At 40.3% G+C, this 17,271-nt stretch overlaps 2 protein-coding genes across 2 annotated transcripts in view; both read right to left on the bottom strand.

Moving 5' to 3' along the window:
• Positions 1 to 82: 82 nt before the first annotated feature.
• Positions 83 to 15,881, bottom strand: USP50 (ubiquitin specific peptidase 50). Its single transcript, XM_085303454.1, has 12 exons — positions 15,792 to 15,881; positions 14,503 to 14,612; positions 11,012 to 11,106; positions 10,617 to 10,695; positions 9,918 to 10,362; positions 9,242 to 9,790; positions 6,040 to 6,413; positions 5,607 to 5,802; positions 3,996 to 4,202; positions 3,328 to 3,470; positions 2,084 to 2,216; positions 83 to 1,071 (listed from the first exon to the last, which is right to left on the bottom strand). Exons 7-12 carry the CDS (start codon positions 6,294 to 6,296, stop codon positions 886 to 888), a joined length of 1,122 nt encoding a protein of 373 aa, XP_085159580.1. The 5' UTR covers positions 6,297 to 6,413; positions 9,242 to 9,790; positions 9,918 to 10,362; positions 10,617 to 10,695; positions 11,012 to 11,106; positions 14,503 to 14,612; positions 15,792 to 15,881; the 3' UTR covers positions 83 to 885.
• The window catches only part of TRPM7 (transient receptor potential cation channel subfamily M member 7), a 57,757-nt gene continuing 55,099 nt past the window's right edge, over positions 14,614 to 17,271 (bottom strand). The window contains exons 40-41 of the mRNA XM_085303673.1: positions 17,117 to 17,223; positions 14,614 to 16,132 (exon numbers count right to left, since the gene is read on the bottom strand). Coding sequence (XP_085159799.1) covers positions 16,002 to 16,132; positions 17,117 to 17,223 — 238 coding nt within the window. The 3' untranslated portion in view covers positions 14,614 to 16,001. The remainder of the gene's footprint in view (positions 16,133 to 17,116; positions 17,224 to 17,271) is intronic.

The raw sequence follows: 17,271 nt of genomic DNA, 5'->3' as shown, positions 1-17,271 counted from the left end.
TTTTTAATATAAAATTTCATGTACACATACAYTAAAAAACCTTAAGGAAGAAATGATTTAAAAAATACARTATTCTCTTAAATGTACATTTAGGTTTGTTTTCATTCTCTACTCTTTGTGCAGTGGTCAGGATTCTACATAATGACAGTCTAACTCAGGTTCACAAAGTTCAGAGATTCTTCAGACTAAGAAAAAAAACTTAGTTTAGAAAACTAACTCACTTTTGGACAGATATTTTAGTTGTGTAGCGCACATTGCTCTGCTCTGTATTTGGCTTGGTTTTGCCTTCCTGATTAGGATGGCTTTCATAAATCCTGGTCTGAGGCTTTTAATCTGTCTACACACATCTATCTTGCCTATAGAGCAAGTCCGATTGTTTTCCAGGAGCTTATAACCTGGGAATGAGTTTGAGATGCTAGAGGGACAAAAATGACAAATAATAGCATCTTTTTCTAACTTTACTTTAGTGATTGCTTCATCCCCTGCTGTTTTCAGAAACAAATGCGCCGGTGGTCTGGTCATGTGCTCTCACCCTGGTAGCCTACTGTCAGTTTCTGAAAGGAAGCTTAAAACAACACAATTTAAACAACAGAGAAACAAGATTTTTCAGGCATCAAGTGCYTCTATATACTCAGCATTTATCTCCTTTTGAGGGATATATGAATGCTAGACTACAGGCAAATGGAAGTGATGTATGTTCCTTAATGGGCTTGGAAGCTGTAGCTCCAGTGTTCTCTCTAGAAATTACTTRCTTTTACTTCCTAAAAGACCACAACAGATTATCCTATAATGCAAAAAACTGTAGTTTATTGATGAAACAGGACTGAGTTAACACTGCCAGTGAGCTTGGATCACTGGCTTACTCACTGTTAGTCTTTTTCACTGCTAGCAGCTTTTTGTGGGTGCAGAGAAGGCTTGACAGGTGTAGAACAGAAGATAAGCTGCAGCAGTCTGCACTGAGGAGTTGGGGATCGCGGTGATCTGTGAATCATCAAAGCTGTACCAGCTCTTGGTGACTGAGTGCTTGCAGAACGCCGTATAGTGGCCACCATCCAGAAATCCAAAGTGGTTCTGTAGCAAACAATACAGTTCGTCAGAAGGCTCTCCCTCTCCTTTCAGCCAACGCTAGGAATTAGTGGGGGTTTTTTTCTTTTGGTTTGGTTTTGGTTTTTAACTTGCACATGGGAGCTAGAAGATCCTAGCTGCCTTGGGCCCACAAGGAGGATTATTAATTCAACTAATAAATACTTTAAAAGAGTGCAAACAGACTCTTCATAGATGATGATTATGCTTTTCTATTTTGCAATATTAAATTTGCAATCCAATTAATATTCCTGATATGGGTCACTATAAGCAGGTCATAACTTAGCCTGAGTGATGGAAAAAGAGACTGCTTGTTCCTTATTTACAGACAAGGCTCCATGCAGGATCTGCTTGCGCATGCCCTGGAAAGGCTGAGGCACTTGCAGYGAGGCATGATTTGTCCAGAGCGCACACGTTCTAGAATTGGGATGTGGTGGGGAGCGGGAGAGGTGGGCGATGGTCTCCGCTTTGGTTACTACTGTTACTGTATTATGATGTTTGCAGAACATAAGGATTTGCACGTATGAAAAATTTGCAGCCCTGGGGAAAATGTACGTTAGGTGCGTACGTACATGTTTAATACTGCTTATAAATATGCTAAATTCTAAAACTAAAATGCTTTTATAGCCAGGTCATTGGTGTCTTATTACTCGAGCAAAGTGGGGACCAATCCTCTCACACAGACTCTTAACTGCAACTATAAAAGGCAACGAAAGAAACTATTTTCTTTAGGGTGTATACCACCTTTTCACTAATGACAAACGTGTGTTTGTTTTAGTTTTTATTACTGACCTTTTAGGAAGCAATTCAGTTCAACACAAATGTGTGTATGGAGACAGAGTATGGTTAGGGCTTTTACTTATTTATTTATTAAGCCTCTGAATTTTAAAAAGTGCCTGGAACAGAGAATTATTGCTCTGACCAAGTCCAAACTAACACAAACCTCCCCCACGGCATTAGGCAGAGCACTACAGCTCAAAGTAGGAAAGGCAAAGCTCACCACTACAGCACACAAGCTGTACTTTGAGTTCCTGCGGAAGAATGGGTAACTGTAAGGAGAGAGGTCCAAGTTGCTGAGTGGATAGCAAATGTCAGTTAAAAGTTTCTTTTTGTAGTTGCCTTGACAGTCAAACCTAAAATAAAAAAAAAAAATGAACTATTTTAAATAATAGTCATCTTCAGTCTTGTATTGTGGGAGTTTCTTTAGTAAACCACRCTTGACTACCCAGCATTTTTCAAACAGAAAGACCTATATTCCTGTTAAGTATTATTGTAAACTGAGACAAAATGCACTAAACCCACAAGAGAAAGATCTAGCAAAAAAAGAAAGAAAAAGGAAAAGAAAAAGATTTTGCTTCATGACACTTCTGTTTAGAAATGGACACAGGTGCCAAGAAGAAGAATACAGAARTCAAAGCTCTGCATCAGTGTCACTGTGTCCTACAAGTTCTGGACTGCACCATCACTGCCAGCTCTTCTTCCTTGTCAAGCTCCATGTCTCTGCTCTGTAGCAGCTAATCACAACATTGTACTTTCAATCTTTTATAGTTTGGCCAAGGGCTGCAGCGTGCTGGGGGGAGGGAGGAGGGTGGGGATATAAGTTATTTTCAGCATGTAGGGGGAAGCRTATGTTAAAAGAGAAATTAAATACTAGCTTTAAATAACATCATAGTTTCTGTTATATAAACAAATGTCTGGGAAGCCCAACCACATCCACAGTAAAGCTTGTTTTTATAACTGGGAGGTTGATAAGAAAGAATAACTTCTTCAGAGTAAGTTTGGCATAACTGACTACGAGTAGGTAGTGAAGTAAGTGAAGGGGGAATTCTTACACTGCCTTGCAGCTCTGTGTGTTAGACTTGATTTGGTTCTTAGCTGCATTAAGGACAAGCAAAACACCTTGTTTTGCACTCAGAACATCATAGTCACAAACTATCCAAATAGCTATAGGAACTAGTACTCACGTTCCTGACCACAGGTACTGCTGTACTCAATCAGCCCTCTGTGGAGTTTTTCCTTCTCCTTGGAGGGAGAAGAGAGAGCAAATGCTCTGAGAGAGCACAACAGCGGGTTGCAGTACRGAAAAAGGTAAAACACATTTGCTAAGATTTCAGGAATGCAACTTGCATGTATAACATTGYATGTATAACAGATTTCAAAAGTACTAACAAGATCTAGATGTAGCAATATTTTATTCACATATTAGTGATTATCTTTCATGTCTCTCAAATCCCTAACATTTACCTCTTTAAATGAAAAATAATTATCTTTGGTGCCTTGGTTATGTTAGCCTTTACTGCAGCATCTTGTTTTGTCCCACACCAGGAGCAATGGATTTGGTTGTTCCAAGTCAGTGTGTCTTGCTGAAAGAAGCATCTGAGACAGTCCTGCCAAAACAAACAAACAAACAAACAAAAAAATTAAGCATTTGATCAATCAGCCTCCACCCCTGGAGACCCCAAGCAAAGTCAGAGATGGGTTTGCCATCTTCTGGAGCTCCCTCCTCTGCCCGTTGCTGCTGCAAATCAAAGCGTGGTATAGCGAGGCTGATGTCAGGACAATACACAGAACACAAAGCTGCCAACATTGACTTATTTTTTTTCCCCCACAATTGCAGAAATATTTTAGTAAGTGAAAGAAATCCTCACAGCTGCTTTTGAACAATTCTTCCAATGTCCTTCACCCTGTGGCAGCTCAGGAGCAATCTTCCCAGTGTCACCAGCTGCATGGGCCAGASACTGGTTTAGAAACCTCATCACAGGACCCAATCTCAATCTAAAGAATATCCTTTAGGTCCCAGGGAACCAAAGTACCTAAAAACCCCACATCTTTTTAATGACATGTATTAGTCTAAGCTTGCTATTCCCATGTCAAGCAGAGCCCAACAACCAGGGACATATTGGCAGTCTTACCTGCAGAGAACACGCGCTCTCGGAGGGGATGGGGAGAGAGAGAACTGTGAAGATCTCGGGCTTGTCGGTGGTGGTCTCACATTCCAGGCACGTAATATCGTAACTGAGTTGTCCCTCAAATAACTGTGTGATAATAGATGTTTCACTGACAGTCGCTCTGTTTTCTCTTGCACCAGTTGCGCYTCCCTGGCATCTTCTGCTGCTTGACTATACAGGGAGGGAAGAAAAATATGTATCAACAGAACGGAGGTAACCAACTGTTTCGCAAGTGCCTTCACGGGGTTTTAATGGTCACAACGTAATGCGTTTCCTGCGTCTTGATAATCATCAAACCTGCAAGAGAAACTGGGAATGAATGCCACGACCCTTGAAATTTTCTCCATATACTTAACAAATCTTTAAGAAGAATCTATGGGCAATAGGGCTGTTTTTAAATAATCTCTTATATCCACAATATTCTGTGCTCCATATTACTAAGACTRCAGTCTGAATAAACTGAATACTGAATAAAGCGTGGTTCATGAACACAAGCCGAGATCCTTGTGATGCCTGGGAGGGGATGGGACCTTGCAATTTGACATTTAATCATTAGATGTCTGCGAGCTCACAGTAAAGTCCCAGGGTTTTCAAAGGTTGTAGCAATACTCTCCAGAGCTGAAGTTTTTTTTTTTTTTTTGTTTTTTTTTTGTTTTTTTTTTAAGAACTAGATAAAAAGTCAAGCTAAAAGGGCAAGTAAGCGTAACTAGTATTTGACCTGTTTTATTTTCAGTGCTATTTATCAGCATCTCCTTCCAGCTACCTATTAGCTCRGTGGCTTTGATCACAGACAGACATACACTGTGCTTAGGTTATTCAGAATAGTTCCCCTGTCACCCCAGCAGCTCCTTGCATGTAACATCAAACACAACGAGCTCCGACTTGCTTGGCAGTTCTTAGCTGCACACCTTCTTCTTCTAATGTAAACCTAAAGAGGAGTTTCAACAAACTGCTACCTTCTGTGAAAGAGCGTGGTGGATCTACAACAGGCAGGCTGCCCACTGGCTGCGTAGGGCAGTATTTAGTGTTGTCACAGAATTTGACTCCAAAATGGTATCACCTTAGCTGGTGTATAGGCAGAGCAAGAAAAAAAAMCCTTTTCTCAAAGTAATGGGGCAAAGTATGTTGTTCAGGACAAGCATGAGGGAGACATGTAATTGCTAGCAAAGCTGTTTATCAGAGGATCTGGAAGAAGAAAAAAGATGGGGGCTTGGCAGACATGAAGATTTTAGGCAGATGAAAGAGGAATAGAGGAAAAAATATGAAGCATAGGAGGAACAAAGAGAAAAAAAGGAAGTTTGAGAAGYGAGTAAGAGGGAACTACAGAGAGCCTTAGCACGAAGATGAGGGTCTGCAATCTGATGCGACCTGAGACAGGAAGCTCTCGAAGGAACGACTGTGTGCACGTGGCTGCGGACCGCAGGAAGGACAGGGCAATTTTAGCAGCCCCACCACGTGCCGTTTGGAGGAGGAGAACAAGGGATCACTGCATGAAACGATGCAAYGATGGTGGAGATGACAAAACGCGAAGAGGAACCAGAGCGGCAGCCCCAGAGGTCACAGCGGGGCTCTTGCCTTCTTGAGCGCCTCGTGGAGCTCGTTCAGCACGCAGATCAGGAACTCCTGGGCRTCCTGCTGAGTCCGCTTGGTGAACRCGGGGTACCGCTCCCCGAGGACCGAACGAAACACCTCCGGGGAAACGCAGTCAAACTCTCCAAGCCACATGTCAGACATCAGGTAGCCAAAGGCCGTCGCAGACTCGCCGTTCTCCCTTGAGAAAAATAAACAAAGATTTCACGTAAAGTAGGAAAATGTGGTGGCTCTCCTCCCAAGCGGGAACATAACAGACAAACTTAGAAAATATATACAGGTACAACTCTGATGGCCTCYGTCATTTGTTTTGAGGGTCTTTGCAGATACTATAACGTAATAGGAATCATCAGTGAGACAGCAATGACAGCGTAAAAAAATATATATACATATATATAGTGTGAATAAATCAACTTACTTGCATAGGGCCGTTACATACTTTCCCGAGAGGAAATACTCCACAAGGGGCGACATGCTGCAGAGGCACTGCAACACGGCGTTCATGTAGCACGTGTTGCCCAGGTTTCGCAGGCCGGTGAGCCCTTGGTACAGGTGGTTCATCTCGTCGATYGAGTCCTTGCTGGAATCTCTCAAGCTCTCCAAGCAAACAGAGCCACATTTCCAGCTATCAGAGATAAACACACAGCAGGGGAAAGCTAATGTGCTGCAAAGCATCTTGTACAATGACGCGGAGCAACTGGCGTAGTCTTGAGGAGATGTTTCCTGCTGTGTCAAAATTGTTACAAGTCACATTCACGTTTGCTTTCACTGCATTAGTATAGTGATAAAGACCTGCTAAGCAAAAAAAAAAAAACAATATAGGCGACACCGCTAGCATCTAGGTAGTAAAAGCATTTGTCTCTAGCACTTATCATCCTTCCCTTGGTCCCATACGGACAACCCGCACCAAGGTCTCCCCTCCCTGCACGGCTGCCTGCTTCGGCCTCGCTGCTGCCCRCTCCTGACGTTTTCTGCCGTTTCCCAGCCAGAGGCTCTGCTTCGGGGCTCCAGGAACGGCCTCCCGCCGGGAAGAGCCGCGCGGCCGTTTCGCTGAGCGCAGCACGCGCCATCCCTCGAAACCCCCAGACGCAGCAGAAGGCCTGAGCCTCGGACGAAGGAGACGCTGTATGAGCAGTCAGGGAATCCCCAACGTCAGTAACTGATTTTGAATCTTGTTTTTAAGCCAAAATCAGAATTTTGGCAGAAAACGTGAACAAGTGCATACACTGTCCACAACCGCTTTTTTCCATATTTAAGACAGAAGAAATACACAGCTTATAGCAGCATTACTGTGAATTAAATGACCCTTCCTCACTGAAGGCGTAGCAGTGAGAGCACATCATTAACTAGGGGGGGTGGAGACAGGCTTCCTCGTTATCTTTTATCAGTTGTTTCTTCCCATACGAGTAACTTCTGAACTTACAATTTTAAATCTCATCTTGATATTGGAAATATGAAAAAGCGGTAGTGCTGGAGAAGCAAAAAACCATCAATCTCTCCCATCACAGGACAGAGAACCACGAAATCCCAGGGGGGCCCTTTCCTGCACGGAGACGGTGTTCGGCAAAGCTAGCGAGAGAGCTGGGTTTCTCTTGTCCTTGCCGCTATTTCACAAACGGTTTCTTCGTATCTTCCGTGCTCTGCCATTCCCAGAACGGTGGATACGTCTCTAAGAGGCATCATTTAAAGACCTGAGCTTTTAAAGTGATCCCTAAAATCAGGAATTGCTTCAGAGTTACTCCTAATACTCCACTCACTCTGACCCCACGCACAATTAGTCAGAAAGCAGAGCCAGCTGTGAATGGTTATGCCAAGCGTTTCTCCCTACAAAATGCATGTCTTATTTTGTTTCCTTACTAGTACAGTACTTACATATTTCCCCAAAACATAGGTTGCATTCAGCATGCTGCCGTGAACAGGTTGCTCTAAAGAGAGACTTTTTCCTTAGAACGTTATTTGTTCTAAGATCAACATTAAGAAATTTTAATAGATCTGTTCTCTTGCTGCAGAAGAACTTGCATGTGCTGAAGCAAGCTGACCACCCCCAGTTAGGCAGAGGAGAGGCTGAACACGGATCCCGCACAGCCCAGATCTGCTTGCTGATTTGCTTCTCCYGAAGAACGGTTAAGGGCTACCATTTTATGCAGAAAAAGGGGGAGGGGGAACAAAATGTAATCTCAAAAATTTTGTAGAGCAAGAAAACAGATTCTTTCCCTTCAGTTCAACAGCACTTGCCCAGGTTGCCCTTCCTGGAGCTCCCCCACAGCTGTTTTCTATCAGCCAGCACCTACACAAAACCACAGCACCAGCCGTCACCTTCCAAACTTCAGCGGTGCTAGAGCCAGCGCTTCCGTCAGCCGCACCCAGAGCTCAGCGCCCCGTGCGAGCGCCCAGCTCCGCAGGCGGCGGCGGCGCGAAACGCAGACTCACAGGGAGCAAAACGCCTCGAAATCGTCGGGAGCGGCCGGCGCCCGGGAAGCCATCGGCCGCCGCGCAGAGCGCCTGCTCCCGCCGCGGGCCGCCGCTCACCCCCTGCTCTCCATGCCGGCCCCGCTCGCGGCCCCGGGGCCGGGGGCTCCGCAGCGCCGGCTCCGCTTTGTGACGCCCCCGGCGTTCCCGCGTTCCGGGCCCGCGGCCGCAGCCCGGCCCCGGCCGGCTCAGTGCCGATGCGTGTTTTGGGTGGTTTTTGTAATCTCTGTGCCCTGATGGAAGGGCTCCAATGGCGGAGGAGGCTTGCTGGGAAAGCGAGGTGGCTGGAACTACCTTAAAACCATCGTTCTCAATTAGTTCGCTAGTGTTTGGAAAAACCATCAGTGGTTTAAGATTTCCTGGGAGAAAAGGGGTAGTGCCAGAAGCACCCTTTAAACTAGCTAACAGAGCAATGTAGTTAACCTACACTGCTCTCTAATGACACAAGAAATTCAGATTTTCCCTATTTAACATACAACTTGAGACCCAGAAATAACAAATCCCTATAGTAGAGGCCCTGGAAACCATTAAAAAAAATCTTAAATTATCTTATTTGTTAAGCTTCAGGCAGAGGATGTCTCTCAATRCTCTTTGGAAATAGCTGTCACTGTCATTAATCTCGTAAGCTGTGTATCTGCAAACCAAAACATGAAAGCACACACACACGCCTAGTATTCAAAATCTGATGTACGATTTTGTAGGTGCATCTCGAATAGTTTATATACTTTACTCGTGTTTCAAAAGCTTCAAAATCAGACTAAAACTCTGGGGGTTAAGTTTAAACAAATATATGCATATACTTGAATATGTACAATACRTAAATAAATTTACACCTTGTATTTTTTCCCTACCCTGAAATATTTTTTTGGAATTACATTTTGTTTAATGCTCTCAGCTAGCTGGGACTTCAGTCTTACTTTCTGCATATTCAGTCTGTTCAAATATGCAGAATATGAAATTGAAGTACAATGTATTTTTCCCCATTGGGCTGAGATTTTTTGAGCCCATACAGGGATACTTCACCAAAATGCTATAGAGGACTCCAGAGACAAGTAAGTGATAAGGATTTATAAAAAGGCCCACTGAAAGCAACTGCAGTGGTTTCTTTCATTTTGGATAATTGAAGTGCACCAGTCATTCCCATGACTCACGCATTTATGCACTCTATTCCCCCGTTGCAGTGTTGCAGGTGTAGATTGAAGGCTGCCCACAGCTGAGGATAAACCAAGCATCGGCCTTTCGCAAATTCTCCAAGAGTCTGTTCTGATGGAGCCCTCATCTCGTTTCTACCACAGCATTTCCAGTGTTCTTGCAGCTCCTGGGGCTGGGGAGAAGGATAAATGAACCTCTAATAATACACAATTACAGAAATAAAATCCAAGCAGAATTAGGACAGTTGTAACATTGGAGAAAATAACAAGAATTGATTAAAAAAAAAAAAAAAAACATAAGGAAATAATTTTACTTCGTTGTAGTTTAGCCACTTATATATGCTCTGTATTCTATGGGGCAACTCTTGATATTTTCCTAGTTCTGTCTTTTTTTATAAGCGCAGTCTTTAAAAGCATCTGGTCCCAGCTTGGAACCCAGGGTTCACTTCTAGTGGTTCAAATTCTTCTCTTGGTTAACGCTATTTTTTAATGCTCCTTGTGATTTTCTTTAGTGTCTCCTTTCTCCTCCATTTTAACAGCTTCTACAGTCTGAAAAAACAAGCCAAGGAAAAGTCAAGGTCAAAACTGTAACATTTTGATAACTATATGTAGCTTCACATTTTGTCAAGGTAAAAAACGGCTAAAGAGATTGTCTGGGTCCAGGACATACACTTACCTCTGTCACGCTTGCAGGTTGTAAACATCCCCTCAGAAGAAAGATAACTACTTAAAACAAGTTGTCTTTATTCTTCGCCTTCCATTAACTTTTTTTTTTAATTGGTGTCTAACGTAGATGCTTCCGTGTGCTTAGCTGCTCGTGCCGTGTCTTTTTCCTCCCCCCGTCTCATCCGCTGTGCCAGATCTGATCCACGGCGTCGCAGCCCGGTTCTGTTTTACGCTGCTGCTCCCTTCCCAGCATCGAGATCCCCTGGGCCGGGGCTCGGCAGGCGGCTCCTTCCCTTCTTGCCGCCTGTCCCGGCTCAGGCCTGGCGACGTCTGCACCGCAGCACGCAGGTGCGAGCGGAGCAGGAGGCAGAGGTCTTCCGAGATCGGCCTGCGCAAGCCCGCAGGGAGCCTGCTTTCCCCGGGGCTAGCAGCCGCTCGCAGCACAAAGCTTCTCGCTACGAGTAACAAAATGACAAAGTGCAAAATACCAGCATTATTTATTAAACAAATCTTWCTCTAACACTTCTTAATTAGCCTCGTACTAGAAAATATATCACGCTTTCTAATACTGACTTAACAAGAACATACTGACTGATACTCATATGAGATGGAAGAAGTTGGAGATTTTTGATGGGTAGCTTTTTTCTCTCTCACTAAATTCAATTTTGGGAGAGAGGGCTGCCAACTGGTTGCAACGGTTGTTACTTACGTCATTTGAAAAGGGAAAGTGTGAAGTTTCAGCCTCAGGAAATAATCAGCTCACCATTTATCTTGACTCCATAAGCACCCTGCAAAAACAGCGTGTCAAGTACTGTTCAAGACGGACTTGTCCTAACCCTCCTGTGCCCCCACCAACAGCCCTTCGCAACCGTTGTGGCCTTTCACCTCCAACGCTGCTTATGGGACCGTGTACGCGCACGAGCGAAGGTGCAGTGATATGGCACAAACATGGGMAACCACCATCTGGATTTGCTGATAATAGTTTCTGGTGAGTTTTGGTATAAGCTTCTGTCTTTATACTTCTGCAAGGTTAAATAATACTGAGATAGATTTCATTATTACTAATAAAATGGTAATTAGCCCTTTAAGTGCTGCATATCTTACCTTTCCTGCTCATTTCATCCAAAATCTCCATATCAGGAATTTATTCCTTGGTTTTCTTGGAAAGCTCCTGGTGCCAGGCAGCATATTATCGCCCTCTGATATGAAAAAGCAAATACACAACAATAAATTAAAACCCCCAAAGGCTTAATGTCTACAGATTGCTCATGAACTTCACGTTTACAGCAATGTATTAGTGCAAGCAACTACATTATTTTCCAGAGTAATTTGATACACTGAAATTCTGGCCCTACTATAGTTGGAACAAAGGAGTTGTATCTTGATTTCACTAATAATTTCATTTTATTAGTGACAAATGTGAGTAGAGCCAAATGTTTAGAGCAATCGCACCGCTGTGCTGCTAACTGTGKTACAGATCTAGGTATTTCTAGTTAAGTATTTCTTGAGGACCTATTTCTGTCATGCTAGTCAACATTGCTGCATATAGACACCTGATCAACCATCTATTAAAACAGCCTTTCCTAGAAAATGCTTACTATTTACTTGCAAGTTTCCCCAAAGGCATGCCTTAATACTAGGAAAGAGAAGTTCTAAGCAGCACAAGAAAAGTGCAGGAAAAATGTTAAAATAGCAAGTTAAAAAAAAAAAAAAGGGCAAACTAACAAGAACTTAGCTTTGTTCCTTAGAATCAGATTGGTGTACAGAGCATGGACACCTTTGATGTGTTTTGAAACTCAGCATCTAGAACCTGTATGAAGTCTCATTTTGAGGTAACTGAGTGAATGTGATTACAAGGCTTCAAAATTTCATGTTTTGCAATTCTTGTCTGTTACAGTCCTAGTGTATCAGTGTTGCTCCCCATGAACTTCTTGAACAGGTTATAAGGACAGCACAGAACAAAGGCACTAACTCCTAAAAAAATCTTATTTTAAAATTCCGTTTGAAATATCAATTAAGATGTGCTGTAAAACAAAACAAGCAAGGTAAATAGAGGAAAGAAAAAAAAWTTTCTTGTATAGGATGAAAAACGACACTGCAAAACGTTTAGCAGTTCACAGCATTAACCTTGTTTTGTCTTTTACTAATTATTAAGAATGTTCTCATTGAAAGTAACTAAAAATTGCCTTGAAGAACTGAAAAAAAAGAAAGATGACTTGAAGAAACATACTGAAAAAGCAAGTTCTAAGTTCAAATACAGGTTGATGGCAACATTAAAACCTTTTTGAAACTATTATTGGGAAACACTTAAAAGCTATTAAATTAAACTTATAATAGCTCTCATGCAGGTACAACAAAATTTGTATTAAGAATTCTAAATCACTAAAATCCTGAAACATAGTATCAATATTTTTAAAACACTATAATTAGCATGTCTGAATTTCMCTCTTAGCACTGAAAACAGCAATAATAAAATGCATCATAGCAGAACCCCAAATATAGGTTTATTCCTACTTTTTGTGGAACAAACATYGAGACCTTGATTATATTATTTTTAGTTAACACAATATAGAAATACACATCTGTGCTACCTACTGCAAGCTCAGTGGCTTAGAATTAACCTCCTATTACTCTCAGCACAATACAGATTACTTGCAAGGAAAAGAGTTAGTTATAAAAAAAGAAATGCTAAATCATCAAGTCTTTTCAATAGCTTTTTCTTTTCTTTTCCTTTTTTTTTTCTTTTTAATCCCTAATTGATCTCTTACCAGAACTTGAACTGTAACTACCATGTTTTCAGCTGTGAGCTTTTTCTTTTTCACTTTCTTGCAGTGGTAAGTGATGTGGCATTAACTGAGATGCTGTTGTGGGAAAAACCAAATGCATCCTTTTCCTGATCACATGGCTGCTGACCAGTAATAGGAAACCAGGTCCCAAGAGACTCATCTTCTGTGATTTTGCCACAATTGGGATTGTTTTGCTCTGAAATACTTCTGCACCTAAATGCTGCAATAAGGCAGTCAATGCTGAATTTGATGTATTATTTAAAAGATTRAATTAGCATATCAGTATATTTAAGATGATCTGTATAAAGAAATACTGATGCTAAACTAATGTGCTTTTTAAAACATTACATAGTTACACAAAGTTACATAAGCAACCAAGACTAGTATATGAGTGTATAATACTCAGCTTAACCTGAATACAAAGGGGTTTTCTTCCAATGAAAATATTTTGAGGTTGGTGGGAGAAATCAAAACTGTCTGACAATACCTATTCCTATTTTCCTATATAAGAAATAATCTTTAAATGGGTTAAATATCCCTTTAGTTTGAAAATCATTGAAGCATTCCAGATTTTTTAGTAAAAATAACTGGAAAAAGTTTGGACTAGTATTCTTGTATTTAAAAACTAGAATATAAGAATATATGCTGATATTTTGGTTTTGGATAGTTAACAGAAGCTCTCTGATATTCTAGGGTGTTTTTACTTTCTTCTTTGTCAACCTAAAGGGCACTTAAAGCTGAAGGGTCACAAAGTCTTCTCTATTCACTGGCAGGGATGGACATGCACTTCAACAGTGACGAGATTTCAGCAGAGGAATGACACTTCCGATGCAGTCAGCCAAATTTAAGCTCATTTACATGGGTAATTTTGATGTTCCTACAGCCTAACTTTAGAAAATATGAGGTCAATAGGATAAGATATTATCCCAGCAAGGGCTAATCACTTCTTCAAACAACTTCTTTTCTTTGCCATCATATCTTTCCAAAGCCTTTCCTGAAGAATACTGATTTATTTTTTCTTTCCCCCCTGCTGGTCTAAAGAAGGAAAAGACCATTTGTAAAGTTGTTCCCCACCCCCCACCCCTCACATTAATGCAGATACAGCTAGAGTTTTGAGAAAGCTATAGATCTTATAGAGTAAGCCAACATTCAAAGCCAGGAAGACATACAGAAATATATAAAACTACTGTGAAACAAATCAAGTTTTATTTACACCCCAACCTTCTTTGTTCCTTTTAACTTCTCAGAGAATTCAAGGGAAAGAACACACTTCGCTATCACTCACACACACACCAGTTTCAAAAGTGTCTTTTTTTTAATTATTATAAGTTAGTCACAGGCAAAACTACTGAAGACAGTATTATGGTTGTAAAAATGAACTGTGCTCTGTCAAATGTTTGTCAGGAAGCAAAAAGCTTCTTAACTCACATTTACAGTTTTCCTGAAATAATTATCTCATCTTATATACTAAATTTGGTCACGTTTGCAGAACACTTTAGAGCTTCCTCTAGAAATCCTTCCCAATTTTGAGAGCCAGCCCCACTTACACATTAACTATTGCTCTTACTTGGCTAAAGATACAGCATTAAAACAAAGTACGATTATATATTTGGTGGATGCCTATTACCATGCAGCAATGGAAGGGGATGCAGTCAGGCACCCTAGGAGGAGCTCCTAATTCAAAGCAAATATTTTAAAGAGGTTTAAGATATTTTGGTTCATTTACTTATTAATCTTATCATACATATTTGTCCAGTACAGGAGTTTTCACATTTTTCTAGTTTCTGGTGTAAGCCAAAGTTGAGATACCTCAAAGATGACAACTGCTTTGATCCAGCATGGCAAATTCTACTTTTCCACATAAAGAGTTACTCAAATTCAACCAAATAAACTTTCAGACTAAGACGGACAGCAGAAGTCTGTAAACAAGAATAAATTTATTTTAGATTCTTTAAAGATTTAATGATATACAAAATGTATACAGTATTATATCCTTATAACATTTTACCTTTCCCCATCAAACATAAAACACCATTTAAACAGCTATTGTGTTCGTGCCTTAGGTCTGTATCTATAAGATACACTACTGAATAAAAAAATTTATAGAGCTTTATACTGCCCTTTTAATTAAAAATTACAAATTAGTACCTATGTAACAAAAAAAAAAAATCGCAGCATGAAACTTCAGTTGGACAACAGGTTCTTCTTGCTGAATATTCAACAATATTTGGGACAGTTAAATTACATTTTATTGGCATAAAGGTGCATTGCAATCTCCCGTACTTTACATAATGATAATCCAACCCTAGTCTCTCTTAAATAAGTACCACAAATAACATAACATTAAAGATGTTTCTACACAATTTTAAATACATTTAAAAGTTATGTGTACATTCGGTTTTGATATACTGGTTTTATGAGATCTTTGGAAGGCATAACTTCTGAAGCAGTCACTACATACAAAGAAAAGCACTTCCAATTCGTGTTCTTACAAGGCAACTTATTTGGACCAGTACATACTATTTCTTCTATTAAATGTGATTACACCAGTCTATCATGGCTTTGTTCATTACTATTTAATGGTGACTTGATAAAACTGAAATGTATAAAATAAGAAATTACATTATGCACAATTAGGGCTCTATTCCACAAAAAACAGCTTTACAGCCATGAAGCTGAATCCTGATTCAGGAGACTCTCTTTCCTGCTCTCTCTCAGGACAGATCAAGTTTCTGCCTTCAACCTCAGCCTACTGGTGTATATATATACACACCTCATTTGGATCTGTCCTCTTGAAGACAGACATCTGGTGAGGAAATGTTAGCAAAACACTTCTGAAAATGCTCAAAGAATACTCTGGCATTACAGAGGTAGGTGCTTTCTCCCTCAATCTTTGGCTGATGGACAACAAGACAGCTTCCAAACAGACGCTTTACCTTAAAAATATCAACTACCAAAATCCTTTTGGTTGAAGGCATATTGCACACCACAGGACTACAGAGAGGAAATCCTCCACTAAACCAAAGCAAAATTAAAAAAAACCCTTCTGCTAAAAAGCCCCTTTAAAAACATATCATAAATATTTGTCATTATTCAACCTTTTAAAATGATCAGCTGCCAAGCTGTTCTCTGTAGATGGGTTATCACAAGTTGCTAGGTCCTTAGATTATGGACCACCTAAAATTCCACTTATAACACCGATCTTTGTTTTGATACATCTTTCTTTTAATTATAAGTGAAGGAAAGATGAGTGACAACTTTGTGACATTCCATGAAGTTTGGATGAAGCCACTGATTTGGTCACATCATTAGAGCATCAGACGAATAGAATTAGCTGAATCAGATTCTTTGGTGCAGCTTCCAGGCTGAATTGTCAATTCAGGGGAATCATCCTGAGGAAATATAATCTTGTCAGGTGTGTAATCATTCCTCTTCAGATCTATACAAACAAAAGAAACAGTCATATTGGTTAGTATTTTTCAGTACAGTAAAATTAGTGAGGTATAAAAACTTTTCAGACATATTCAGATTTTCTTTTCTTCCAGATTCAGATTGTGTAAGCTTAAGGATTTATAAAAAGAATTCTTCAATATGCCTTTGCTGTTAGAAAGGATATTTTTATTATATATTTAGTGGGAAGCCTAAAGAAGTGCTTAAAAAAAAGCGTGAAAATACCAGAATATTCTATTTATAGATATTATAGCAAATATTGAGTCATTCTTCAATGTAAATTGGATCTATCCGTAATCTATTTTGATGCTACCAGGAGTTCCAATTTAAAGGAACCACCTTTCTTCCTGTGACAAGCAACCTGGAAGAGAAGCATGAAACAGGCAGAAGTCATGCAAGTTCCTTTATGTTGTTCTGCTAGCATCTAAACCCTGATACAGAAAAGCAGTTTCAAGGTTTGAAAAGAGTACAGTTTAGTCCATGCAACAGAAATATCCAAAACCAAATGTTTTATAAATATGAATCTCTGGAGTATAAGACACTTAAAAAAAATCAAAGAAATTCAACACCCTTCCTCCCCTAAAAAAACCCTAAACACACAAGAAACCAACCATTCTGTTCAACATGTCAGATGATGTCAGAAGCTCTGCAATCATCTTAAATCTGCTTTTCCTGTTTATCCAGGATTCCTCTCTCCACCCCCCCCCCCATTTTTTAAATTTCTTTTAAAAACTGTACCTTCTGAAGACTAGATCAAGTCTAACTTTCCTCAAATACTGTGCACATGAATATAGAATACACAGACATTCCTATTTCTTCATTTAGGATTTTATTTTAAAATAACATACCTTTTTAAAACTAAAATTACAAAACTGCTGTTTGTTAATCATCCCATTTTCACAGCATGACACAGCTATGGCATAGCATCTCATATAATACAAGTGTCTTAGAAGAAAACATCAGCAACTCTTACCGGGAAGTTTAAGTTTCCTGCAACAGGAGTTACAGTGATGCTTAGCTCTGAAGTTTTTTATTGCATCCTCTCCTAAATTGGCTGGGCCAAACACCATATCATATGACCTTAAAAATAAAGTGTACATAAGCATGGACTGCATGTGTTCAAGTGTA

Source organism: Rhea americana, unplaced genomic scaffold (genome assembly GCF_003343005.1).
Source record: "Rhea americana isolate MKP2758 unplaced genomic scaffold, rheAme1 scaffold_2, whole genome shotgun sequence".
NCBI classification, from domain to species: domain Eukaryota; kingdom Metazoa; phylum Chordata; class Aves; order Rheiformes; family Rheidae; genus Rhea; species Rhea americana.
The sequence above is the reverse complement of the archived record's forward strand: the minus strand, read 5'-3'. Positions and strand labels throughout refer to the sequence as shown.